The 25,965-nt window shown below is 34.7% G+C and overlaps 2 protein-coding genes across 11 annotated transcripts; both read left to right on the forward strand.

Annotated features, from left to right (window-relative positions):
* Positions 1-5,467: 5,467 nt before the first annotated feature.
* LOC116405988 (U11/U12 small nuclear ribonucleoprotein 31 kDa protein-like) lies at positions 5,468-9,643 on the forward strand (the record flags this gene model as incomplete). The annotated part of the gene is made up of 7 exons (XM_031889704.1): positions 5,468-6,191; positions 6,402-6,498; positions 6,574-6,663; positions 6,750-6,812; positions 9,261-9,357; positions 9,433-9,522; positions 9,609-9,643. A coding segment is annotated over one exon (690 nt), but the record flags the coding sequence as incomplete, so codon positions are not given.
* Positions 9,644-9,664: 21 nt separating this feature from the next.
* LOC116405984 (NAD-dependent malic enzyme 59 kDa isoform, mitochondrial-like) lies at positions 9,665-23,886 on the forward strand. Of its 10 annotated transcripts, none has more exons than XR_004219071.1 (16): positions 10,340-10,480; positions 10,627-10,687; positions 11,214-11,306; positions 12,047-12,186; positions 12,276-12,359; positions 14,113-15,582; positions 16,387-16,550; positions 18,097-18,387; positions 19,158-19,230; positions 19,945-20,050; positions 21,090-21,210; positions 21,292-21,392; positions 21,847-21,906; positions 22,873-23,054; positions 23,516-23,581; positions 23,671-23,886. XR_004219071.1 is itself a non-coding variant. In XM_031889695.1 (13 exons), the coding sequence occupies exons 7-13, from the start codon at positions 16,404-16,406 to the stop codon at positions 21,854-21,856; spliced, it is 849 nt and encodes a 282-aa protein (XP_031745555.1). In that variant the 5' UTR covers positions 10,340-10,480; positions 10,627-10,687; positions 11,214-11,306; positions 12,047-12,186; positions 12,276-12,359; positions 14,113-15,582; positions 16,387-16,403; the 3' UTR covers positions 21,857-21,907. The 10 variants fall into 10 exon arrangements, 5 of the variants coding, with proteins under 5 accessions (XP_031745556.1, XP_031745558.1, XP_031745559.1 ...); XR_004219070.1 differs by lacking the exons at positions 23,516-23,581; positions 23,671-23,886 and adding an exon at positions 23,221-23,486 and having other exon boundaries at positions 22,873-22,969; positions 23,045-23,134; XR_004219069.1 differs by lacking the exons at positions 10,340-10,480; positions 10,627-10,687; positions 11,214-11,306 and adding an exon at positions 23,221-23,279 and having other exon boundaries at positions 12,025-12,186; positions 22,873-22,969; positions 23,045-23,134; positions 23,671-23,868.
* The last annotated feature ends 2,079 nt before the right edge of the window (positions 23,887-25,965 follow it).

A 25,965-nucleotide genomic window follows, 5' to 3' on the forward strand; every position in this document is an offset into this window, starting at 1 on the left:
TAACCCAAGACAACACGTTGCTCACTTCATTGAAACATGTGAAACTCCTAGTACGAGAGGAGATTTGTTGATAAAGCAGTTCGTTCGAACTCTGAAAGGAAACGCCTTCAAATGGTACATCGACCTGGAACATGAATCCATTGATAGTTGGGAGTAACTTGAGGGACTTTCTCAATCGCTTTACAGCACCCAGCGTATCGTCAGCATGATGGAGTTGACAAATAGCAAATAGCGAAAGAGGGAGCCAGTCATCAACTACATAAACCGATGGAGAGCTCTAAGCCTGGATTGCAAAGACAAGCTCATAGAAATGTCTGTAGTCGAGATGTGCACCAAGGCATGCATTGGGAACTTCTCTATATTGCAGGGGATAAAACCACGCACGTTTGAAGAGTTGGCGACTCGTGCCCATGATATGGAACTAAGTATCACTCGTAGAGGAGCAAAAGATTTTTTGGTTCAAAAAATGAGGAGGAGTGACAAGAATTAAATTGATGACACTAAAAAGATTACAGATAGTGTCATAAATGAGTCTATGGTTGTTCATGCAACCCCTTTGAAATCTTTCTCTAAAAGAAAAGAAAAACATTGAAGGAAAGCATGATAGAGAGGAAAAGCGACGCCCTTAAAGAAAGACAAGAAAATTTTTATCCATTTCCTGACTCTGATGTTGCAGACATGTTAGAGCAGCTGTTAGAGAAGCAACTTATTCAACTGCCAGAATGCAAACGACCGAAACAAGCAGAGAAAGTAGATGATCCTACTGCAAGTACCATCGGGTCAATAGTCATCCTGTTGGAAAGTGTTTCGTGTTGAAGGAGCTGATTATAAAGTTGGCTCGTGAAAAGAAGATCGAGTTAGATATGGATGAAGTAGCTCAGACAAATCATGTTGCAATTGAGATGACTTCAAGTGTTCCGCCATCAACACACCTTTATGATTAATGGAAAAACTTGGTCCAGTTTGGGACTTTTGAACCTGTACATGTTCGATTCCAACAAAGGATCGTGACAAAGAAATCTCAAAACAAAGAAAAGCCTATTGAAGATGATTGCGAAGGATGGATAGTCATGACTTGTAAAAAGGGGAGACAATCAATTTTCGTACAAACGAAGTCGCACTTCCATCCGAAGCATGGAAAAGGAAGCAACTCTCGTAAAAATGAGAAAAGAAATAAGATGTGGAAGTCTAAGCCTATCAAAGGAAAAGATGAGGACTTCATCCGACATCGACGGTTGATAATTTTGAAAGAATCTCCCAAGAAGCTTCCTTGATGATCATCCAAAGAAAGTATTAGAAGTCCTTGCATGTCATGTTGTCAGTATAACAGAAGTCGACAACAATTATGCATCTTCTGAAGAAATCGACAATTTAAATGAAATTAAGCAAAGGACTTTTGTCTTTGATCGTATCAAGCCTTTCAATTACTCAATCTTCAATTTTTCAAAGATTGAGTATGACCATGAAAGAAGAAGAAAACCAATGTTTAACATCTACTTCCACTCAAACTTTAGCTTTCAAAAGGCTAAGTATCTCCACATCAAAGAAATATCAACCTTCAACATCTGTTTTTGATAGACTAAAATGACAAGTGATCAACATGAAAAAGAGATGAAAACTTTGAAGGTAAAATCACTTCATGAAGAAAATAATGGTGAGAAGATACGCAATTGTGTCTCATCACGCATGAAGAGGAAGTTATTTGTTGACATAAACACAGAAGGTCCCTTGATCGTGAAGCCAAAAATTATTATATTCACCAATTCTACAAATGAAGAAGGTGAACAAATTTTTTACGAAAATATTTGTTAAATGTGTAAAGCTCCTTATCGCAAGAGCCTAAATTGCATGATGCTCTTAGTCCACAAGAGCTTAAAAGGTGAATGACAAAAAAAAAAAAAAAAAAAAAAAAAAAAAAAAACAGCAACTCAATTGAACTACGTTATGACTTGATCTCTGTGTTATAAAAAGGATACGTAGGCAGCTTAAAGTTTACTTTAAGTTCAGTCGCACGAAAAAAAAAATTATGCTTCAACGTGATGATGTAATCTCAATAGAAAATGAAATTCATGAGCAGTTACAACAGAAAAGAAATGGGACAAATGGGGCAAAGTCAAAGTAGCGAGCTCTACCTTTGCTCGCAAGTGTTGCAGCTGAAAAGATATTCATCTTCATCTTCTCTCAAGTGTTGCAGCTGAAAGGATCTTTATCTTCACCTTCTCCATGTGTTGCAGCCGAGAGGATTCATCTTCACCTTCTCCATGTGTTGCAGTCGGAAGGATTTATCTTCATCTTCTCCATGTGTTGCAGCCGAGAGGATTCATCTTCATCTTATCCATGTGTTGCAGCCGAGAGGATTCCTCTTCTCCCACGTATTACAGCCGAGAGGATTCATTTTCATCTTCTCCCACTTATAGTCAAAAGGATTCATCTTCATCTTCATCTTCTCCACGTGCTGTAGCCAAAAGGATTCATCATCATCTTCTTGCACGTGTTGCAGACGAGAAGATCATCATTTTCATCTCCTAGGTGTTGCAGTCGTTATCATCTGCATCCCCGATGTGTTGCAACCGTCATCATCTACATCTCTGATGTGTCACTGCCGACATCATCTGCATCTTCGATATGTCGCTGTTGTCACCATCTGCATCTTCGACGTGTCGCAGTCGTCAGAATCTCCATCTGCATGTGTTGCAGTCATTATCATCTGCATATCTGATGTGTTGCAACCGTCATCATCTGCATCTTCAATGTGTTGCAGGCGTCATCATTTGTATCTTCGATGTGGCTGTCACCATCAGAATCTTCGACGTGTCGCAGCCATTAGAATATTCATCTCCATGTATTGCAATCATCACCATCTGCATCTTTGATGTGTTGCAGTTGTCATCATCTGCATCTTCGATGTGGCCGTCATTATCTTCGATGTGTCGCAGCCGTCACCATCTACATTTTCGATGTGTCGCAGCCATCAGAATCTCCATCTCCATGTGTTACAGTCATCATCATCTGCATCTCTAATTGTCGCAGCCATCATCATCTGCATCTTCGATGTGGTCGTCATCATCTTTGATGTGCCGCAGTCGTCACCATCTGCATCTTCGACGTGTCGCAGTCATCAAAATCTCCATCTCCATCTTCGATGTACGAATCTTCATCTCCATCTTCGTCTTCCATGTGCTCCAGTTGGTCGAATCTCCATCTCCATTTTCGTCTTCGATGTGTCGCATTCGATTGGATCTCCATCTTCGATGTGTTGCAGCCGATCGGATCTCCATCTCCATCTTCGATATGTGGATCTTCATCTCCATCTCGGTCTTTCATGTGCTGCAGTCGGTCGAATCTCCATCTCTATTTTCGTCTTCGATGTGTTACAGCCGATCGGATCTCCATCTCCATTTTTGTCTTCGATCAAGCTTGGTGTGCTCTACCATATAAATTGACCAAACTTCGTATAACATTTTAATCACACTTATGTCCAAATGCATAGTATGATTAAATTGACATATTAACTAGAACCAAATCCAAGAACAAATTCACTTATTTCAGCTTATCGTTTTCGAGATTCACCCATCATATAAACGTGCACAAATCTCTAAAAGGAGACATTTGTTGAGCAAGAAATTTTGACCAATTAAATTACGCCACATCATCACAATAAATATGATGATGATTATACTTTTGTTTGAGTTTGGATAATTAAGTTTACTCAACCCAACTCAATTCATATCCAACAAAAAAAATGGCTCAAGCCCAAGTCGAATAAGCAGATGGCCCAAGTTCAAACTCAACTCACAAATGGGCTCAAGTCCAAGCCCAACAATCAAAATGGGCCCAAGTCCAAGTCTAGCAAGCAAATGAGCCCAAGTTCACCTAAAGCCCATGAAATTTCTCTATAAATAGAGACCATTGCATTCATTTTAAAAGGGTCTTTGGTTGAATAAAGAATTGAACCTCTGAAGTACTGAAAAATTGAAGATTCAAACTTCTACAAGCTCTCAAGACGTCAAAGTTCATATCAACCTGGAGATCAACAACTTCTGAAAGTTGGAAGATTAAACTTTCCTTGGATTCCATAAGATCGAAGTTCAAAATCAACTTGCAACTACAATATCCTAAAGATCGAAGATCAAAAAGTTATAAGTTTTAACTTGTATTCGAGAGAAAGCATCAAAGGAGTAAATACTAGAGGTTGTATGCACAATATTCATCAATATATAAAGTTCAATTCCACGAAATACATTTATTCGAATCTCGTGTGAACAGTGAGAATATGGTTAACCAAGTTTAAATATATAATGCAACAATACAAACGTAGTGACCATAATCACAAAATTTAAACCGAACTCAAACAACACATGAACATAAAATAAAAGCAACATACCAACATTGTTTACTATCGAATAATAGTCCAAATCAAATCATGGATTGGTCAAACATTATCTTTAGGAGAATATTACAAAGAAAAAAAAGTATGAAAAAGTGCATTTTATAAAATATTATTATAAACTAAAACTAAAAGTATTTTCTTGAATAACCTAAAAAACTCATTTTTGTTTAACATTTTTTCTAAAAACTTCTTAAAATAAAAACACAATCGTGTTTTAAAATATATATTTTAAAAATATTTATACGTACAAATCTTTTGTTTGTTATATATACTAAAAAATATTTTTATAAAAAATCTTCAAGACTAATCGATGACAACGATCGTCGAAGTTGATTATCGAAGTTCGTCGATGAGTCACTAGAGATGATGGTGGGAGATTGGCCGACCATGATCATTGAAGATTAGCCTAAACCCAAAAGATAAATAATTTTTTTGTAATAAAAGTAAACTAACATTTGACTGAACAATTTTCTCTATCCTTTTTGACTTCTTTTGGATTTTTTTTCTTTTTCAAAATAAGAATGGTCACTTTGATTCTCAATTTTTTCGGATTATAATAATTTATACTCAAACACATATTATAATAACTCGTACTATAATAATTTACACATAAAACAAATTATAATAACTAATATTATAATATTATGTACCCAAAACACGACTATAACAACTTAAACTATAATACTATGCACCAAACTTCTCCTAAAAGAATTTGTTTATATGAATATGATGTCTCTCTAAAGATGAAGAAACAATTTATTTATAGAGAGTGATATTGCAAAAAGTTAGTGAAACTTAGGAGTGAGCATTGACTTTAAAAAATCAATTCAAACAATCGAAATTAACCAAATCTATTTATTATTTAATATTAAATAAAACAAACCGCTCATAGTAATTGTCTCGTTCCCTAGATTTGGTCGATTTCCTAAACCTTAAGTCTATATTTTCATTCTATAGGTTTTGTTTACAGCACTCGGGTGAAAAAATGGCGCCCAAGGAAAGAAACCAATAGCCCTACTAGCGACAGCGACGAGGACGAAACCTTCTATTACGGTATCCCTCCGCCCCCTCTTCTGACCCGTCGCTGCCGTCGTCTTCACAGTCGCACTTCTCATCGCAATCGCACTCACACTCACACTCTTCACTAAGTCTGGCGGTGGTTCTGGAGGTTTGGTTCCTTCGAAGTCTACTCTCTATGTTTCCAATTTCGACTATTCACTCACTAATTCCGACCTCCACACTCTCTTCTCCAACTTTGGTAAGATCGCTCGTGTTACGGTGTTGAAAGATCGACAGACTCGCAAGTCTCGCGGCGTTGCCTTCGTCCAGTTTATTTCTCAGGACGACGCGGTGAAGGCCGCGAAACAGATGCACGGGAAGATTTTGAATGGCCGTGTTCTTAAGGCTGCTATAGCGACTGATAATGGTCGTGTCGCTGAGTTTATAAGGAAGAGGGTTTATATGGATAAGAGTAGGTGCTACGAGTGCGGCGCAATTGATGGGCATTTGTCTTATGAATGCCCTAAAAATCAATTGGGGCCAAGGGAGCGACCAGAACCGAAGCGGGTAAGAAGGGGTGGAGTTGGTGCTAGGCACGAGGAGGATTGGGGATCGGATGTTGGAGAAGGGTTTGAGGATGACAATTGGGCCTCTGTGGTGGACGGAGATGCAGACCAGAGACTCCTGACTGGCGGTGAGAACATTGTAGAGAAGAAAAAAGAGAAGAAAGCAAGTTATTTCAGTGACGAGAGCGACGAAGATGATTAACTGAGCCTGTCTCTTTGGAAAGAGTTTGTAAAAGGTGCGTGGTTTTTACTATTGTATTGTTTTTATCTGCCGTGTTGAAAGAGCTACTGTTTCTAATTTTGGTTCATTTCTTGTTATGGGAGATTGGTTTAAGATATGGAATAAATGTACTTCATTTCAGGGTAATAATGTTGCAAAGCTTTTTAATATTCCTTCACACAACCATGGTTCCGTGTATTCAGTCACCTTTATTTTCTTGTGGCAGGCTACATTAAGATATATCAAGGTTGGAGACCAAAGTTGAGAGGCTAAAGTCGGTAGTACAAGTTAAAGATAGGGAGATTGCAACAGTTACACGAATAGTACAATCTCGAGACTTGTCTAAATTCTATGATTTCTCTCTATTTAACATTGAACAAGGAAGTTCTTTTCCACAGGAAGCCAAAGGTAAGGCTGCTTTTAAAGCTCAAATTGACAAGCTACAGTAGGAAAATGTTGAACTCCAGAGAAGGGTTATTGGCAATCAGGTTATGGTAGTTGGATGCTGTGAGATAGATACTAGTTTCTATGTAATAATTTTAGTACTAATGTTGTTTTCTGTTTGTGTGCAAAGCAAGTAAGAACTCAACAAATACATGAGATGAAGGAGAAAGAAAAGGAGTACATCAAATTGCAGGTGAGAACCTTTTAGTTATTTTTCGGTTCTAGGCTCAAGTTGGACTCTGTTAGAGGTGTTTATTATTTACAGCTGAGATAGGAGCTTTTGTATGTCTAAACCAAGTCTTAAGGGAGAAAAAGAAAGAATTCCTACCAAACCCTTCCACCAAGACCATAGAATTCCCTTGAAGAGGCAGAATACATAATCATCAGTCTAAAGCTTACAGTACTCAAGAGACAAAAGAGTTGAATTGAAATGTTCATCATGTTTGAAATGCCAACAAAGTTAAATGGTAGATGAGATGTGTTGAATTCGTGATTGACTCAAAGTAAGTTCATCAACAATACGTAATATTTTCTTCTTCTTGTGTTCTTATTACAGTTTCTTTTTAATTTCTCAGTATTTATGTGCTTACTAGGGGTGAGTAGAGATCTTATACATCTTAGATTGGTATTTCCAAGTGCTGTACTTTCGTACTTTTAAAGTATTTCATTTGGATGTCATCTACCTCTAAGCCTAAACGCTACAATGACAATGGAAGATATTAGGCTGTGCAGTAGGTGATAAATTTCAGGTTTCTCTTAGGGTGGAATTAGAAGAGAATCTAGGTGTTTTGTACACAGAAAAAGAGAGGGAATATAAATGATGATTGATCATGTAAGCAAATAATGTGTTTTTTGTTAAGGAGTCAAAGGGAATTTAGATGAATGGGAAGGACAGGTTGGAAGGAGTGATTAGATTTATGAAATTTATGGACCAAGTTACCGTGGGGGGAATTACGTTGAATGGTTTGTCCAATTAAAAATTTCCATTACTTTTATGGTACCCTTATTGTCACCATTCGTCTCTTTTTCTATCACTCGAGATCCCTTCCTTGCCTTGCCTTTATCCAAATTATTGTCTATTTCTTGTAGCCAGTGAGTCCATCTAGCTTTGCTTAAAAATGTTAATTACCAAAACTTTAACTACGCCTTAATAATGCCTTTTATTGTTTTGTTTTTGTTTTTTTTTTCTTTTTTGATTTAACAGTTAAAATCTATGTGTTGGTATAACGTACCACAACGTATCTATTCTTATATTGCTATATCTTATTTACTTCAAATCAATGTCTTACGAGCTAACATCTTATTTCATGAATATACGCACTTACATTCTCACTTAGCGTGGCTCTATTTTTCATATTTCAAACTCACAAGTGAGAAAGAGTGTTGGATGTTATGTTAAATTTACTCTCTTATCCATTAGCTTAAGCTTCTATATGTATTGGTGCTTTCTTGATACACTCAAATATTTCTCTTTTATTACTTGTTTTCTCAACTGATATGTATCATAAGACCTTTTACATGTCTTCATCAACATGATACTTAAAATACAAAGCTCAACCTCTTTTTTGCCACTCCATGGCATGAGTATCCTGGCCCATTAGTCATTTTTCTTGAAAACTTAAACCAGGTTATGGAAGCATATTTGAGAGTGTTTTTAGAAACTAGTTAACAAAATTGATTTTTACTAATAAATGTTTTGTTAAAAGTGATTTTCATGGCATATTAACGTTCGTTTGTGTCTATACTTTTAAAAGTGATTTTGTAACATAAAAAGTAATTTCCAATGACTCGAAAACATGTTTGGAACTTAACAGAGGTAGGAAAAATTCAAATGGAAAAATAGACATGGTATGTTGGCTTGTCTGATTCTTACTTGTTCTTTATTTTATTTTTTTTTGAAAAATTTGATGAGATATGACATTAGTTTGTTGTTGATTGTTCTATCATTATGGTTTTGATCTTAACCATCTTTTTCTCTCTCTCTTTGGTCTTTTGTGTTGCTTTTGATTCTATATGTTCTTAATTTTAATGTCTTGGGTCTTTGTCGGTGGTGGAGATTAGAGATGCTTGTGTTCTGAAGAAGATAATGGAAGAATTTTTTATTTGTATTATGTGAGATTGTTTTGAGTTTCATTTTGCATTTGTTGGAATGGAAAGAAAAATTACTCTGTTATCCATGCTTAGTTAAGTTTTAGTTAAGTCTACCTTGACATTTCTCATAACACGACCCGTCCTTGTCTTCTGAGCTAAGAGGATCAGGCTTAGTCAAGTCTACCGTCACATTTCAATTTAATGATCTATTATGTTTGATTTTTCGTGAATTTGTGTTACTTAATGATCTATTTTGTTTCTCGCTTATCAAATAATTGGAATTAAGAGGAGATTTGTTTAACATTTGATGAGAATGGTGATGCGTTAAAGATTCGATTTTATTGCCAAGTGTCTTCGTGAGATTATGTCTTTCGGTAGTGTTGAAAGAGCTGCTGTTTCTAATTTTGGTTCATTTCTTGTTATGGGAGATTGGTTTAAGATATGGAATAAATGTAGTTCATTTCAGGGTAATAATGTTGCAAAGCTTTTTAATATTCCTTCACACAACCATGGTTCCGTGTATTCAGTCACCTTTATTTTCTTGTGGCAGGCTACATTAAGATATATCAAGGTTGGAGACCAAAGTTGAGAGGCTAAAGTCGGTAGTACAAGTTAAAGATAGGGAGATTGCAACAGTTACACGAATAGTACAATCTCGAGACTTGTCTAAATTCTATGATTTCTCTCTATTTAACATTGAACAAGGAAGTTCTTTTCCACAGGAAGCCAAAGGTAAGGCTGCTTTTAAAGCTCAAATTGACAAGCTACAGTAGGAAAATGTTGAACTCCAGAGAAGGGTTATTGGCAATCAGGTTATGGTAGTTGGATGCTGTGAGATAGATACTAGTTTCTATGTAATAATTTTAGTACTAATGTTGTTTTCTGTTTGTGTGCAAAGCAAGTAAGAACTCAACAAATACATGAGATGAAGAAGAAAGAAAAGGAGTACATCAAATTTGCAGGGTATAGGAATACCTACAGGAAAGCTGGATATGTATGTTGCTGCTGCTGGCATAAACCCTCAAAGAGTATGTTTTTCTTAGACAAGCTCAACGCCCTCCCTTCATCCAATGGTTGTTTATCCAACTTGATTTCAATCAGTTGTGGCTATTGTTTTAATTGTTTATAGGATTGCCTGCATTCAGATTGTTTTATCTTCTCATGTTGGGCTACTTCCAAGAAATTTTTTAAGCGAAGGGTGGATAATAGCTCGCTTGTTTAGTCTAAACTTGGGGGATTTCAAATTTTGCCCAAATTTCAAAATTTTTCAAAAGTTTTTCATTACAATAACGAGCATCATAACTTCTTAGATCTTGCATAAAAGGCATGACTGTCAACCCTTGAGCACTAAGCTCGGGTTTGTGACGTGAGATTCTGAATTTTGAGAATAAGCTTATGTCCTTTTTGTTTTTGCTAAGTTTCAACTAATACACTCGGTATTTATCTTTGTGCTTATGTGATAGATTTGTTATGCACTGTAGTGATGTGGGGTGTTTCCTTATTTTCTGCATCTTAACTACCTTATTTCCTGCATTTTAACTACCTTATTTCCTGCATCTTAAATACCTTATTTTCTGCATCTTAAATACCTTATTTTCTGAATCTTAGTTGGTACTGAAATTTGGTTTGTTTCAGTGAAAGAGGCACTATCAGCATTGACATGTACATGTGATTTTAGGCATGAACCAGGAGAGTGAGAGTTTTAGTGTGCCGTGTTTAGAATTTGCCGATATCTTTTTCCCGTTCCAGCAAGTATTCCTGATTGTGGGGGTAACTCTCAAGTCTGCAGTCTTTTCTTCATGAAATTTGTAGATTATCTAAGAATACTAATATCATTTAATGTTGACATTTTTTTAGCAACTTTTCTTAACCCCACTTTTTGAATTTCATTAAGTTTACTCTTGTTTAATTGACAGATTCTTCCAGTAATGCTAGATATTGGTACTAACAACGAGAAGTTACTTAATGATTCTCTTTGTAAGTGAAAGGGAAACCTTCATGTCGTTTATCTCCATATTTTCCATGTAATGTATTGTGCTTATATTGATCTGTTTCTGTTGTCAATGGCGATATATTTGGGTTTTTTGTTGTTGTTGTGGTGGTGGTGGTGAAATATTTTATTTAAGTCTCTAGTTAATATTTATGCTTACTTAACAGAAAATTTGTTGCTTGAGCTTGCTTCATTTGGTTCTTTTACTTGTTTAAGTCCTCCTCTAACTAATTATACATTTCGTCCTTTTACTTGTTTAAGTCCTCCAAAAAGTATTCATTACTTTAATAAATTCCCTCACCAGCATCATCACCTCTTATTCAACAAACTGTTTTTTCCCAAAAGCAAAAAAGGAAAAAAAAAAAAGATAAAGACAATCAAGAACAACCATCAACTACATGAAAAAAAAAAGAGAAGAAAAGATAGCTACCGAAAAACATTACTACCCATTTTCATTATCATCATCCTCTACTATGCTTTTCCACCTTCTTCTAACCCATTTTTCCATTGCAGGATTTATTGGAGTTGAGGAGTCCCACAATCTTTATGTTCTGTTTGTTTTTCCATCACTTTTTCAAGGCTGTTCAATTGGAGTTCCATCTTCAGGTAATATTAATGTGTTTGTTTCTAAGATAATTTTGTTAAACACTTGTTTTTGTTGTCCCCATCCACCAGCTGTTTGATGAAATGCCGCATTGAATAATTTTGTGGGTTCTTGGGAAGCGTGTGATCTATGTGTTGTGGAATTTGTATAATTAGTTAGAGTGATTTAGGAAAACTTTTGTATTTGTAGTTGAATAGATAATTCATTCCATATTTAGAGCATGATTAAGAGTTATTTTGAAATTGTTAAAATTACTTCAAAAGATATTTGGATAATTTAAATGACTTTCTATTGTATGTTGATCACGTTTGATAGATCGAAAACTTTTCTTCTTCTTCTTCTTCTTTGTTTCTTCCTGCTGCCTATTTGACCTGCAACTTTGAGTGTAGTTGCTTGGCTGTCTAATTGCCACCACTCAAAGTCACTCCTTCGCCTTCTTATCACTCTTAATTTTCTTGACAACAAAGTCAAACTGCTACAGAACAATCGAATTTTCGTTTGATTAATTTTCTATCCACAGGAGGCTTTTGTATGTTGATCACCCTTGTTTTCTTTGAAAAGTTTAAAATTCCATACACGATATATTGGGAAACTTTCACATTCCTCGGGACATTAAAAGCTCAAGAGCATTGATTTTGAGCAAAATAAAAATGAAAATCCCTTTTAATTTCCAGCAACACCATATTTGAAGTTCATTGTATTTTCTTCTTCCAACTACAGGTTGACGTGATTGTCTTGACAGATGGAAGTCGTATTCTTGGCCTCGGTGACCTTGGAGTTCAGGGAATAGGAATACCTAGATTGGAGGGAGAAGAGTATCTATCTATTGTTGATGAATTTATGGAAGTCGTGCATACATGTTGGCCTAAAGCTATTGTTCAGGTTTATTGGTTAAGATATCAAATTTTTAACTGTGTTCACTGCCAGTAATCAGTATCGTAATCTCGCAATTTGATTTTGAATGATGCCAGTTTGAGGATTTTCAAATGAAATGGGCTTTTGAAACATTACAACGTTATCGTAAGAGGTTCTGCATGTTCAACGATGACATACAAGTGAGTAGTTCATGTTGTATTCATGCAGTTGATAATTACTTAAAAGGACATTCATTTTCGTTTATTTCATTTCATAAAGGGAACTGCTGGTGTTGCTCTCGCTGGACTATTGGGAAATGTGAGAGCTCAAGGGCAGCTATTGAGTGATTTTGTTAACCAAAAGATAGTAGTGGTAGGGGCTGGAAGGTATTGTCAGCTGTTTAACTTTAACATTTTCTCCAAATAGCAATACTGCTAACTATTTAGGGATCATAAGCCTTGTCCTCTTTGTTGAAACAAAAGTGGTTGTTTGAAAGAGGAATTACTATTACTATTACTATTACTATTACGTGAATATAAGAGAAATGAAAACTTTGGAAACTATAGTTCAATCCTTTTGGTTTAACCTTCATTTGTTTCAACATGCTGTTTTTTCTCCTCTTTCAACTTCAGTGTTGGGCTCGGTGTTCTTAACATGGCTATTCAGGCTGTTTTGAGAATGGTAGGGAACAACGATTCTACTGCAAGAAATCGATTTTTTTTCTAATAGACAAAGATGTAAGAATCTTTTTCAAACTTTCATTTCTCAATTTATGCATCAGTCTGTCCAAGTTTTTCCTTCCATGAGAGTTACTGATTTCAGAAACCAATCGGATGGGGTTTGGAATTTGGGTAGCTTTATTATGGGTTAATTTGTATGACGCAGTTTCGTGTGAAAAGTATGAGGCAGTTGAAGAAGTTAAATGACTTGTGGTGGTAGTAATCAGTGTCAAACTCATGTGGTTTTTAACTTACAAAGAAAGAGGAAAAATATCAACTTAGTCCGATGCAGATTAGGGTTTTAAGTCTTCTATCTAATTGTTTGTGTGATAAATGCAGTTACTTTATCAAAAACAAAGAAGAAAAGGAAGGGACCACAAGATTCTTTAGTATTTTAATTTTATTGCATTACATTATATTCAATCTTCATTTTTCTTGGTTGTGCTGCAAATTTCTATTATGGATTTGCATTATACAACATTGCCATATTAAGATAAAGTTATGAAAATTAGAAACACACCCTTTGTAGGAGAGAACATGATCCTTCCTTTGAAGTAAATTGAGAGAATTTCCTCTACTGCCTCAATTTTAAGGCTTGAGGTTTGAAGAACAAGGATGAATAATCAACGAAAAAGGAATGAAGAGGTTTCTCGTTTAGGGAAAATAGCGATTTTTCGTTTTTCATACTTCCAAAACGACACAAGTATGAACTTATTGTGTATTAAATTGATCGAGAGGCCTTCCAATTGTTTGTTAATCTATAGTTTCTGTCTCTATTTTAATTAACTGCTACATGTAGAAGCCTAACTAACTTAGTTAGAGTTCTATCAAAAAAAGGAAAGAAAAAAAGGAAGAAGAAAGATCATGTGATAAATTTATAGAAATGCCATGCAATTATTTTCTAACTATTAATTTATGTTTCTGTGGTAAATTACTGCTACTAGAAATCTAATTGTGTTCGGTTAGTTAGACTTCATGGGTTTGATTTTTTTTTTTTTTTTTGTTAAAGAGGTTCCATAAGTATACCGATGGTTTTGAAATTTTGATTTGATGCATGTCTGAGAAATTTCAAGGCTAAATTATACAGAATACCCATAAACTTTGTACTTTATATAAAAATACCATTGAAAATACACTCAAAACATAAACTACCAAAAGTGTTAAAAATACAGTTAATATAATTATCCTAATTTTAGTAATAAATGAAATTGAGAGAACTTTCTTTGATTTTCAGGAACAAGGATGAATAATCAATGAAAAAGGAATGAAGAGGTTTATCCATGCAAGCTTCAAACCAAAGCCAAGGATGTCGATCCTTCCAGGGGAGTCCAAAGTTCTCCCTTATTTTTCTCCCTTTATTTTGATTTTCAAAAGTTTGCAATTTTTTAAGTGGGGGTGGGCAATTGCTTGCATGTTTAGTCTAAACTTGGAGGTTCAAATTTTGCCCAAATTTCAAAATTTCTAAAAAAAATTTCCTTACAATAATGAGCACTATACCTTCTTAGATTACTTAGATCTTGCATAAAAAGCATGACTAGCAACCCTTGATCACTGAGCTTGGGTTTGTGATGTAAAATTCTGAATGTTGATGAGTATATGTGCTGAAATTTGAGAATAAGCTGCCGTGTTTTTTGGTTTAAGCCCATTTTTAGCGATATCTTATGGAGATGTGAATGCATGATTGAGAAAATGGTATGTGTGTTGTGAATGCTTGATTGCATGCATATAATAAATAAGTGCATGGATACTTTTCTAGCTTTGTCTTCCTTTGTTTCTTTGCCATGACTTACCTATGATGCGCTTAGTCCAAACCTAGCCTAGATAGAGTTAAAAAAGGATAGGAGGTACTCTTTAGAAATTGAGATGGTTTTAACAAATTTGTCTTGTCAAACATGAGTTTGGAGCCTCTTGTCTAGCCACAATGAACTAAATCCCTTTAGAAAGGGTGGGCATTAACAAATCTTGTTGTCACTTCGAAGGGAGCAGTCAAACTTAGAAACTAAGTGTAGAACCATAGAAAGGTTACCCCATCGGTTATTGTGTGCGTACCAAAGAAAGAAAAGAGAGACTTGCAAATGTAAAACTTAAGACAGCGAGACAATTAAGAGCTAAAAAAAACAAAGAACATATGCATTATACATCAGAAAAATCCCATAAAAAAATGAAGGGAAACTTCACTTTTGGCCTAACCAAAAGCAGACCACCTACTCTTAGCGTTCTAGACATAGCATTGAGTTTGATGAGGGCTTTGAAAAGAGGAGGAATCCTCCCCGTTCCACACTAGGGGAAAAACGAGACTTGTCACTCCGAAGGGAGCAGTCAAACTTAGCATTGAGTTCAAGGTATCCTTCTTAGATTCTTGAATCATGACTACATTAGGACTACAATGAGCACCATTGTTATGGATCAAAATAAAGTTCCAAATGTTCATCCAATCGTGCCATCAAATGTGTCAGAAGGAAATATTCATGTTAGCATTGGAAAGACGTCAATAGCAGTGGAAAGAATTGAAGAAAAAAGTGAAACAAAAGTGAATGGAGACAGGAAAATGAAATTATCCCAGAAAAGCCAACAATGTGTAGCAAATGGTACAAACAAGAGTTGAGAAAAGATGGGGCGTGATTTCATGGTTTCAAATGGGAAGTCATCATGTGTATTTAAGGGGAAAATATTTTGTTTTTCTAGTTCCTTTCCAGAAGATCGGGTATGTTGTAAAGATTCTTTCCTCTTATTTCAAACAGCATGATTAATGTACACTATGCACTTTAGGTTTTAGATGTATTATTGTGGTAAATAGCATCCATTTTTTAAAAAAATAACAAAGTAGAAGCCCTGTATTCAATATCAGTTGACTTGAGTAAAGAGTAGTTCATTACTGCTCCAACTCCATGATTTTAAAAGCAAGTCAATGGTGCAGATAGGATTCTAGATCTACGTTTCTTTAACACTCCGATCCTGTTAAGAGAATGATATAAAAAAAATGGAAAAATTACCTTTTTAGTCCCCAATTTTATAGAAATAGGTTTATTGGTCCTTGAGTTTTCAAAATGTACTCTTTTAATCCTTGAGTGCTTAATGTTATACTGGAGACTCTCAAAACCAATTTTTAGAAGAAGTTATTCTACCTTAAAAATGTATAAAGTTATATTGGGGACTTTCTAAACCAATTTTTATAAACTTAGAGACTAAAAAGGTGCATGACCAAATGGGTCTATTTTTCTAAACCTGGAGACTAAAAATGTACATTTTTAAAACTCAAGAACCAAACACACGTGTTCTTCAAAACCAAAACTTGGGGAGTAATTTTCCTAAAAAATTTAAGATAGTGCCAAATGTCATTTAGCATGTGAAATATTACGATTTTCATTTTCATTTGAGGAATATGCCTTCAAATTTTTTTTTACATTTTATTTTTGAACACTAACAAACATGCATCAACTTTTGACTTCCATAATCCCAAATATTTTTTATGTATATTTTGAGATCATATTTGAAATTCTCCTACTAGAGAGCTGAAATTGTTGAATGGATAAATCAAGGGGAGGCGAGGTTGTTGAAGATCACATGAAGCAGAAAGTGCACTTCACTGTTGAATGTCATGGTGGGATACCAAGGAGTACAGACGTTCATAGTACTTATGTGTCAAGTCATCGGGTTCGATCATGTTTAGAGGTAAGCGATAATTAATTGTCTTATTTGTGATTTCCGTTTTAGAGCTCTACTATTGGGTTTTGTTTGTGTTTCCCTTTTTGGACATAAAAGTCCACACAAGGTTGAATAGCATATTTTGTTTCATTTAGCCACTGCAAGTTTGGATTGTGTTTGGGTTGGAGCTTTGAATTTTGAGGGACTTTAGTTTTGTGTTGAGCCACGCTCTTATAATATGAAGGATGGATACTGTTTTTTCCAAAACCAAACGCACATCAGTTTTCTAAGATTACAACAACTGTCGTCCCAGTGTAAAAAAAGGTATCCTCAAACCAACCAAAAGAAGGGGAATATGTGAGCAAGATTTATAGTTAATAAATCATCAAAAGTAAATTAGAGTTGGACTCGAGAACTCTTGCTGATGTATAGGAAAAGCAGACAAGGTATGGGAATATAAATTAAAACAGCCTTTAGATGAAAAGGGCTGCTACAACTGATCCTACCTCAAATGGCGGTACCGAAAATATAGGACTTGAACCTCAGTCTTCTCCCTCGCCCGTTGTTCTTGGCAATGTTAAAGTATCTCAATTCGTACACATTCATCTCCTTGTTTGAAGCAATAACTCAAAGCCAATCTCTAATGTTGTGTTTCTTGAAATTCTTCTTAGCCAAGTATTTAAGATTCCTCTTGGAGAAGTAGCTATTGGAGTTGATGTTGATCTTGTTCTTGTCCTGAGTGATAGTGACTGAGTCATCAAGTGTCTCTGCCACCCCAGCTTTGTTGGTCTGATGAGGTGATGGCCATGATCTTGTCCTCAACTGGCATCACACAATCAAATGGTCACATCCTTATTTTTTCCCTTTGGGCCACCAGATGCGGCTGGTCGATGACTCATTCTGCTTCTGCTCTACTACTTGTTTCCCTAACTCTGCATCTGTATAGAACAATTGGCATAAATGGTGGATACTATTAAATTGGAAAATGGAGATTCAATCAGTTCTATCATTTTGACCTTTTGATGTTTAGGGGAAGGTGGTAACATAAATTTACCTTCTCAGACTATCCATTAAGGTTGGTCTGAAAAGAAAAGGGTGGTCTATCTTGGAAAACATATTTGGTTGTTCTCTTTTTTCTTCACTCTGTCTACATTTTGGAAATATGAGTGCTATCATTGTGTGAGAGGTTTCTTTATTGACAAAATTAATTGGAGTTCAACATTTGAAGAAGTCTTTCTATGACTGTCCCTTGAACTCCAAAGGTTTGCACTCCATCCCTGTGCCAAACAAATAGATGCTTCTTATATATTTTTCTCTGGAATTGAGAAAGTATTGATGCACACTTCTGTTAAATGCGTTAAATTACGGCTTTGAAGCCAATTTTGAATGGATAGCTGGCGTAGAAACTGCCATTATTGATGAAATTTGATACTACTGATGATTTTTAATTTTAATTTTATATTATTATTAATTTCGTAGCCTAATTATGTTTAACTGATATTTGAAATGAGAATTGAATATTTATCTTGTTTTTATTTGTTTACTGACTATTTCAAATAAACTCGTTATGAAGGATGGATGTTTGTGGGATACCAATGGGCACATTTTCTATTCTCCTCTTCCTTGCTGTGTCCCTTTGCCTGGATTTGAAAACATACGGTTTTGTGTTTCACAATATGATGACAAAGACAGAGTATTGTTAAGAAATCTGTGTTTTGTACTTGGGGCCAAGTTTGTGGAGAAGCTGACAAAGAAGGTAACCCATCTAATATGCAAGTTCACCGATGGGACAAAGTATGAGGCTGCTTGTAAATGGGGGAAACAATGCATTACAGCTGAATGGATATATGAGTGTGTCAGCCAGGTACCTTTGCGATTTTGTTGCTTTTCAATTATATATGTTCACGTACATGCATATCCTGATAGAATTCTAGACCCATTGTGTTGATATTTCTTCTCTTAGATATGGAATGATTTTGTTTGAATACAAAACTTTCAGAGAAAGATTGTCTCTCTTGATTTGTATCGCCCAAAAGAAGTTAAAGCTCAAGACAGAGCGACAGGCTTATGCACTGTCAGCCAATTTCCTACTCAAGCTGCCCCAATGATAGCCAATGAAAGCATATCCCAGTTTCCTATCCATTCTGCCATTCCGAGAGACCAATCAGCTGGAACTAACAGTAGCTTTATAGGAGCAGCTGAACGAATAAGTTCTACGAAGAAAAGCGCAAGTTCTTTGACGAAGCCATAGAAAAGCATTCACTTTTGTTGGAAACAGATCCACTCAATCTGACTGCATTTTGAATTCCACAAAACAAACTACATCAAATTCTTCTGTAGTAACTTCACACGTTCCTGATGTCGCTTCCGCAATTGAGGACTTGTTGGAGCAGACAACTAAGGTAAAATCTGGTTTGAGCTACAATTCCATTACTTCATTCCATTTTTATTTTATTTTTTCCTTCAAATCCTTTTGTTTTCCTTTCTTTTTAAGATTCAAGATCAGAAGTCACCTGGAAAGACTGGCTGCGATAAAAGTATATCCTTCTATTAGGATTGATGTTTTTTATGTTTAAACTTTTGGTTTCGTTTGCATTTGGTTTAATCCTTAATGGTACCAGATTTTCCTACCAGACTGTTCGCTTGTTGGTCAAGACCATTCAGAAACTTCTCCAATTGGTGCTTTATCTAACCAGTGGTCAAAAAGGTAATTTTTGCCGTTGTCTCCTTGATCTTCTTATGGAAAGACCATGCTGAATTGAAGTGTTTAACAAGAACGGTCGCTGCCTGGAAATATAGTGAGACCATTCAACGAAGTCGTTATGAAAGAGTTTATTTTCACTATAAGAGAAATATTTTTTTTATATTCTTTTAGTCTCTACTGATGAATTGCTTCCTAGAACAATATAATTTATAATTTCTTTCAAAATAGGTTCGTTTGAGTAATAGTGTTAATTATAAAACTCAAATCACACCGTTTGCAATGCTTGAAAACCAGTATTCACAAATAAATGCTATCCTTGAGCATTAACTTTTTTCATGGGACATTTGCAAAAATGGTAAAACAAGTTATAACTTTATTATTTGTGAAAATGATCAAATAAAGTCCAGCCCACCCATATAAAAGTCTGGATTTGATTATTTTTGCTATATTTTCAAAATCACAAACCTTAAAGACATTTTTGCAAAATACCTAAACTAATTTGCCACCCAATATAGTTTTCCTTTTTCATTTTAGAAAAACCAGGTTTGGAAATAAAGGCAGTAGGTTATTTCTTTAAAAACTAGCCATTAAATATCCCTGTATTCTAAGTGGATCTTAGCATAATGCAAGCTTTAGTGTTTTTTCGAGAAAGACTATTATGTTCGAACACAATTCAATTTTGCCTTTGTAACTTGGTTTTTGAGACCTTTGTGTCTTGTATTTTCTCAGAGCTGAAAGAAAAGAAGATGTCGGCAATTCTACTACTGAAGATGGGACTGTGGGCATATGTGATGGCTTTAGTGAAACACAAACAGAGTCTCAGGTGTGTGCTATGCAATCCAGAAGGGGGAATGCAACTATACCCAATTCATAATTGTATTTGGAACACTAATAATTTTAGCACAAATTCCATCTTTCCATTCTCTAAGACATATAAACCTTATCCCTCTCACTCTATACCTTGGCTATAGTGCTCTTGCAACATATTAAAATTCTCGTAATTAAAAATTCATACACAATTTAAATTAAATTAAACATCAAGACCCCTAATGAATATGAATCTCTGTTCATTTTTCTTTTTATTAATAAACAAAAGTTTTTAGGTCCACTTCTTTCAACAACCTCCTCAGGGATCCTTAATTATCTCTTTCCATGTTCATAACTACTCTAGTCATGCAAAGATTAGGGTTCATGGCCAATCAACAATTAATCTGTGATCAAGATATTATAAACGTTATTCACATAAAAACATGAAAAGATTAAGAGCAAATAATGAGATGCATTACAAAGAGTAATTCATAAACTTTGTCTTCATCTATCCCTAGGATTAAGAGTTTAGCTACCCCATACTTCACAATCTAAAACACAAAACTCAATACAAAACCCATAACAAAAATTAAAGGAGAAGAAAAAGAAAAAGAAGAAGAAAAGCTAGTGATTCGTATTATTATCAGACTGTGTATAACAGTATGTGTTTTTTAATATTCTTTGTTTCCAGCTCCAGTGTACCAAAATATTATCACAAACTCCACAATCCTTCTCTTTCCAATCCCTAAACTAAAAGATAATAGATTTAAACAATAAATCAAGTTATTCGAGGTACTTGGATCCTCCCTTCTTGAGATCACAATCTCAAGCCCTAAAACCCAAATATTGCTTCTCTTCTCCATTCCCCTATCCCTCTATTTATAACCAAATATAACCCACTCCCTAACTATTTATGCCCTCAATACCCAAATAACCCCTAATACCGATCCTATTCGTCTCAAGGTGGTTTCAAAATGTAGACCATTTTGGAGGGGGTGACTGCATTTTTACCATCTTTATTTAATTTCATCTATGTAGAATGCCATAACTCACAGGTTGATGACGGTGAATGGGATGTATCCACAAGTAACTGCTCTATGCATTGGAAATGCTAAATACTTTGGCGGTGGTATGAAAATTGTGCCAAATGCCGATCCTTCCAACAGGAGTCTAGAGGTATAATTCGTTTCTGTGGGATTTTATTTGATCACTTTTTCCTTCCTTGTCTTCTTAACTATGTGATGCTTTTCTTTGCAGGTAGTAATTCTTCAGGATTTCAAGTGGTATGACTTTATTCTGAATTTACACAAAATATACAATGGGACATATTTGACGGTGAAAAACGTAACATCAAGAAGGTTAGTCATCTCTTTAAAAATTATAATGTGCCTAGATTTTCCATTTTGTATTTCAATTTTCTCTCTCCAACGGTCTGTTTTATGTTGGAGACTTGTGGAAGCAGAGGTGAAGTATAATTGAACTGGATTTGCATGGAGCATTGTGATTTTCATTTCTGTCAAGTTTTTGCTTGAGAAAAACTTACACTCAAACTTATATGGAGATGCTTTATTTACCTAGCAGAGAAGCCCTAAGAAAAGTAATATTGTTAAGTGTCTTCGTGAGATTATGTCTTTCGGTAGTGTTGAAAGAGCTGCTGTTTCTAATTTTGGTTCATTTCTTGTTATGGGAGATTGGTTTAAGATATGGAATAAATGTAGTTCATTTCAGGGTAATAATGTTGCAAAGCTTTTTAATATTCCTTCACACAACCATGGTTCCCTTTATTCAGTCACCTTTATTTTCTTGTGGCAGGCTACATTAAGATATATCAAGGTTGGAGACCAAAGTTGAGAGGCTAAAGTCCTTTTACATGTATTGGTGCTTTCTTGATACACTCAAATATTTCTCTATTATTACTTGTTTTCTCCACTGATATGTATCATAAGACCTTTTACATGTCTTCATCAACATGATACTTAAAATACAAAGCTCAACCTCTTTTTTGCCACTCCATGGCATGAGTATCCTGGCCCATTAGTCATTTTTCTTGAAAACTTAAACCAGGTTATGGAAGGCATATTTGAGAGAGTTTTTAGAAACTAGTTAACAAAATTGATTTTTATTAATAAATGTTTTGTTCAAAGTGATTTTCATGGCATATTAAAGTTTGTTTGTGTGTATACTTTTAAAAGTGATTTTGTAACATAAAAAGTAATTTCCAATGACTCGAAAACATGTTTGGAACTTAACAGAGGTAGGAAAAATTCAAATGGAAAAATAGACATGGTATGTTGGCTTGTCTGATTCTTACTTGTTTTCTTTTATTTATTTTTTTGAAAAATTTGATGAGATATGAGATTAGTTTGTTGTTGATTGTTCTATCATTATGTTTTGATCTTAACTATCTTTTTCTCTCTCTCTTTGGTCTTTTGTGTTGCTTTTGATTCTATATGTTCTTAATTTTAATGTCTTGGGTCTTTGTCGATGGTGGAGATTAGAGATGCTTGTGTTCTTAAGAAGATAATGGAAGAATTTTTTATTTGTATTATGTGAGATTGTTTTGAGTTTCATTTTGCATTTGTTGGAATGGAAAGAAAAATTACTCTGTTATCCATGCATAGTTAAGTTTTAGCTAAGTGTCTTCGTGAGATTATGTCTTTCGGTAGTGTTGAAAGAGCTCCTGTTTCTAATTTTGGTTCATTTCTTGTTATGGGAGATTGGTTTAAGATATGGAATAAATGTAGTTCATTTCAGGGTAATAATGTTGCAAAGCTTTTTAATATTCCTTCACACAACCATGGTTCCTTGTATTCAGTCACCTTTATTTTCTTGTGGCAGGCTACATTAAGATATATCAAGGTTGGAGACCAAAGTTGAGAGGCTAAAGTCGGTAGTACAAGTTAAAGATATGGAGATTGCAACAGTTACACAAATAGTACAATCTCGAGACTTGCCTAAATTCTATGATTTCTCTCTATTTAACATTGAACAAGGAAGTTCTTTTCCACAGGAAGCCAAAGGTAAGGCTGCTTTTAAAGCTCAAATTGACAAGCTACAGTAGGAAAATGTTGAACTCCAGAGAAGGGTTATTGGCAATCAGGTTATGGTAGTTGGATGCTGTGAGATAGATACTAGTTTCTATGTAATAATTTTAGTACTAATGTTGTTTTCTGTTTGTGTGCAAAGCAAGTAGGAACTCAACAAATACCTGAGGTGAAGAAGAAAGAAAAGGAGTACATCAAATTGTGTGTGAGATACCTTTTAGTTATTTTTCGGTTCTAGGCTCAAGTTGGATTCAGGTTATATAGGAGTTTTTGTATGTCTAAACCAAGTCAAGTCTTAATGGAGAAAAAGAAAGCATCTATATCAGGAACGGAGATAATGAATTTGCTACAAGTATATTTTAGTTATTTATCAATATTTTACCCATAATGGATCATTCCTTTCATTTACTGGCTTTTGTAATGTATGATATGAACAGAAAGAGGGGTGACGACGTGGAACTTGGAATGGCAAGAAAACTGATAACGATTTCTATAAAAGGATAGTATGTTAAAACCTCTATTTTAAATGTTTGTGCATGAGCATGATTGTTAGTGGTTAAATAAAATATTCTCATAATTGTCTCATGGTTAGGTGGATGCTTATGAAGTTAAAAATCAAGAATTGACGTCAGAGAATGCTTATTTAAAGACATTGACCAGTAAATGCAGGTTTGCAACAATTTTGTTATTGTCTGTGTTTTAAGTTTACTAAATTTTTATCAAATAAATTTTGGAAGGGGTGGTGAGCATGCAATAAAACAAGTTTGTAGAATGCATCTATTCCGTCTTATTAATTTTGTGATATTGAGGTTTTTTTGGCCATTCTTTTATTGAATTATTTTGTGAATTTTAATTCTTGAAGTTCATTGTTTTATTGGTTTATTTGATAGACAAAAAAACCCTAAATTTGTATCAGATATGGTTTTAGTAATTTGTTTTCTTAAGATTCATCCTTACATTTTGGTTTAGTTAATTATTCCTTGTTTGGTATAATTAATTTTTTTTGAATTATTTGTTTGTTTTTATTTTTATTTTTTTGTTTGAGAAGAGCTTTTGTGATCAAATTTCTTTAAGCTTTGTTTGATCGATGATGAATGAATGAGAATAGAGGAAGGCCATAGTAGTTCGCAAACTAAATGAAATGACATGTTTAACACTACTCATGCATTGTTGATACTACAAACTGAAGAACATTAGGTTTTCTTATAATGGACTTGAGATATGCGGCATCTTTTTGGAAACATTCACAATTTTTTCAGTCAGTTATGCAAGCATGACTGGTATTTTTGAATCTCATTAGTCTATTCGTAGACATTTGACCTTCTGGATGTTTATAATTGTAGTTTGTGTTTACTCCATTTATTCATTTGATTTTCAGAATATTTGTACAAGTTATATTTTATTTCTTCCTTATTAAACATAATTGATTTTCTTTTTTGAACTTGGCCTACACAAGCCTGAGATACTTAAGGGCATACATGATATGTCACGTTTCTACTTTTAAGGACATCAATGATTAATCAACCATAATTAGGAAGAGCTTTAGAACTTAAAATCCAGAACTCAAATAAATATATATCCTTCTACAAAGTTGTTGAAAAACGTCTTGTTATTCATACCTAAAATTTTCAACTTCAGATTCCAACGGATGTACTCTACAGCCCTCTGGAAGTCCACATTGTTCAGAACCACCTGTATTCTGACCTTTCTTGCTTTCTACCGCCAAAACGCAACTCTCCGTTACTCAATTAAATAAAAAATCCCAACTTAGAAAATAGACTCAAAATGAAAACTTTTAAGACTAATTTCACTCAAAACACTCGAGTGGATTGTGAGAAACTTAATACTAAATTTGGCCTATTTATAGAGTTCATTGCATGAGTACAAGTTGACACCTCATCCTTGCTTAAATTCACCTTAAACCTTCTTAAGGAACCTCCTACTTACTTTACACCTTAAAATGCATGCTAACAAGGTTTTACACCTCACTAAAACCTTAAACCGCTTGCCCTTATCATGCCACATAGTTGTCCAAAACGCATAGTTAACTTCCAAGGTCATCTCACCTAGTTTCTCGCCCAAATACATAACCCAACTTAGAAAAGTTATAACTTAAAATCCATAACTCTTTTGACAAAACTTTCTTCTACAAAGTTTCTCTAAATGTGGTTTCTTCCCTAAAAAATTTTTCCTGAAATTTTGAGGGAAGAAAACGCCAAACGATGCATTCTGTAGCGTTCTAATAGTGTAGCTTGCTCAGATTCACTCGCAAACTAACCCTCTTGCCTTCTTTTGTCCAAACGTCAACTTTCTCATATCCAAAACGTCCAGCAATCTTCTTCAATAAACTAGACTCAAATTATGAATTTTCAAGTCTAGATTGAGTGTAATTTTCCGAGTTGTGAAAACTCCTTTCTGAAGTTAGCTAAAACACCTAACCTCTTTAATCCTTCTTTCTTGCCAACCTTAAACACTCAAAACCCTTTCTAACCTCTAAAACCATTTTTGCCAAGTCAACCCAATACGCCTAAAAAGTACTATTCTTTGATATTGAACCAAAAACTTTCCTTCTTTCAAACCTCTTAAACTCTTTGAAAAAGACTACACTACCCAAAGTTTGGGTCTTACATAAAGAAAGAAGAAGATAGACTCAAGATATAAAAATAAGGAAGTTAATCATCATCGAAAGAAAAGATATAAGGAGAATTTCATTTTGATGCCTCTTGATCTTTAACTCATCTTCGCTATTCCTTTCTACCTCTTTCCCCTTTATGTGGAAAGACCTGGTTGGATAGCCATAGGTCCAAGGTTTCTAGTCTTTTTACTAGCCAATTAATTCAGTTTAGTAGAGGTGTAAAACGGAGATTGCTTGAGTTCGACGAATGAA

The sequence above is a fragment of the Cucumis sativus genome, unplaced genomic scaffold (assembly GCF_000004075.3).
Source record: "Cucumis sativus cultivar 9930 unplaced genomic scaffold, Cucumber_9930_V3 scaffold53, whole genome shotgun sequence".
In the NCBI taxonomy this organism is placed as follows: Eukaryota; Viridiplantae; Streptophyta; class Magnoliopsida; order Cucurbitales; family Cucurbitaceae; genus Cucumis; species Cucumis sativus.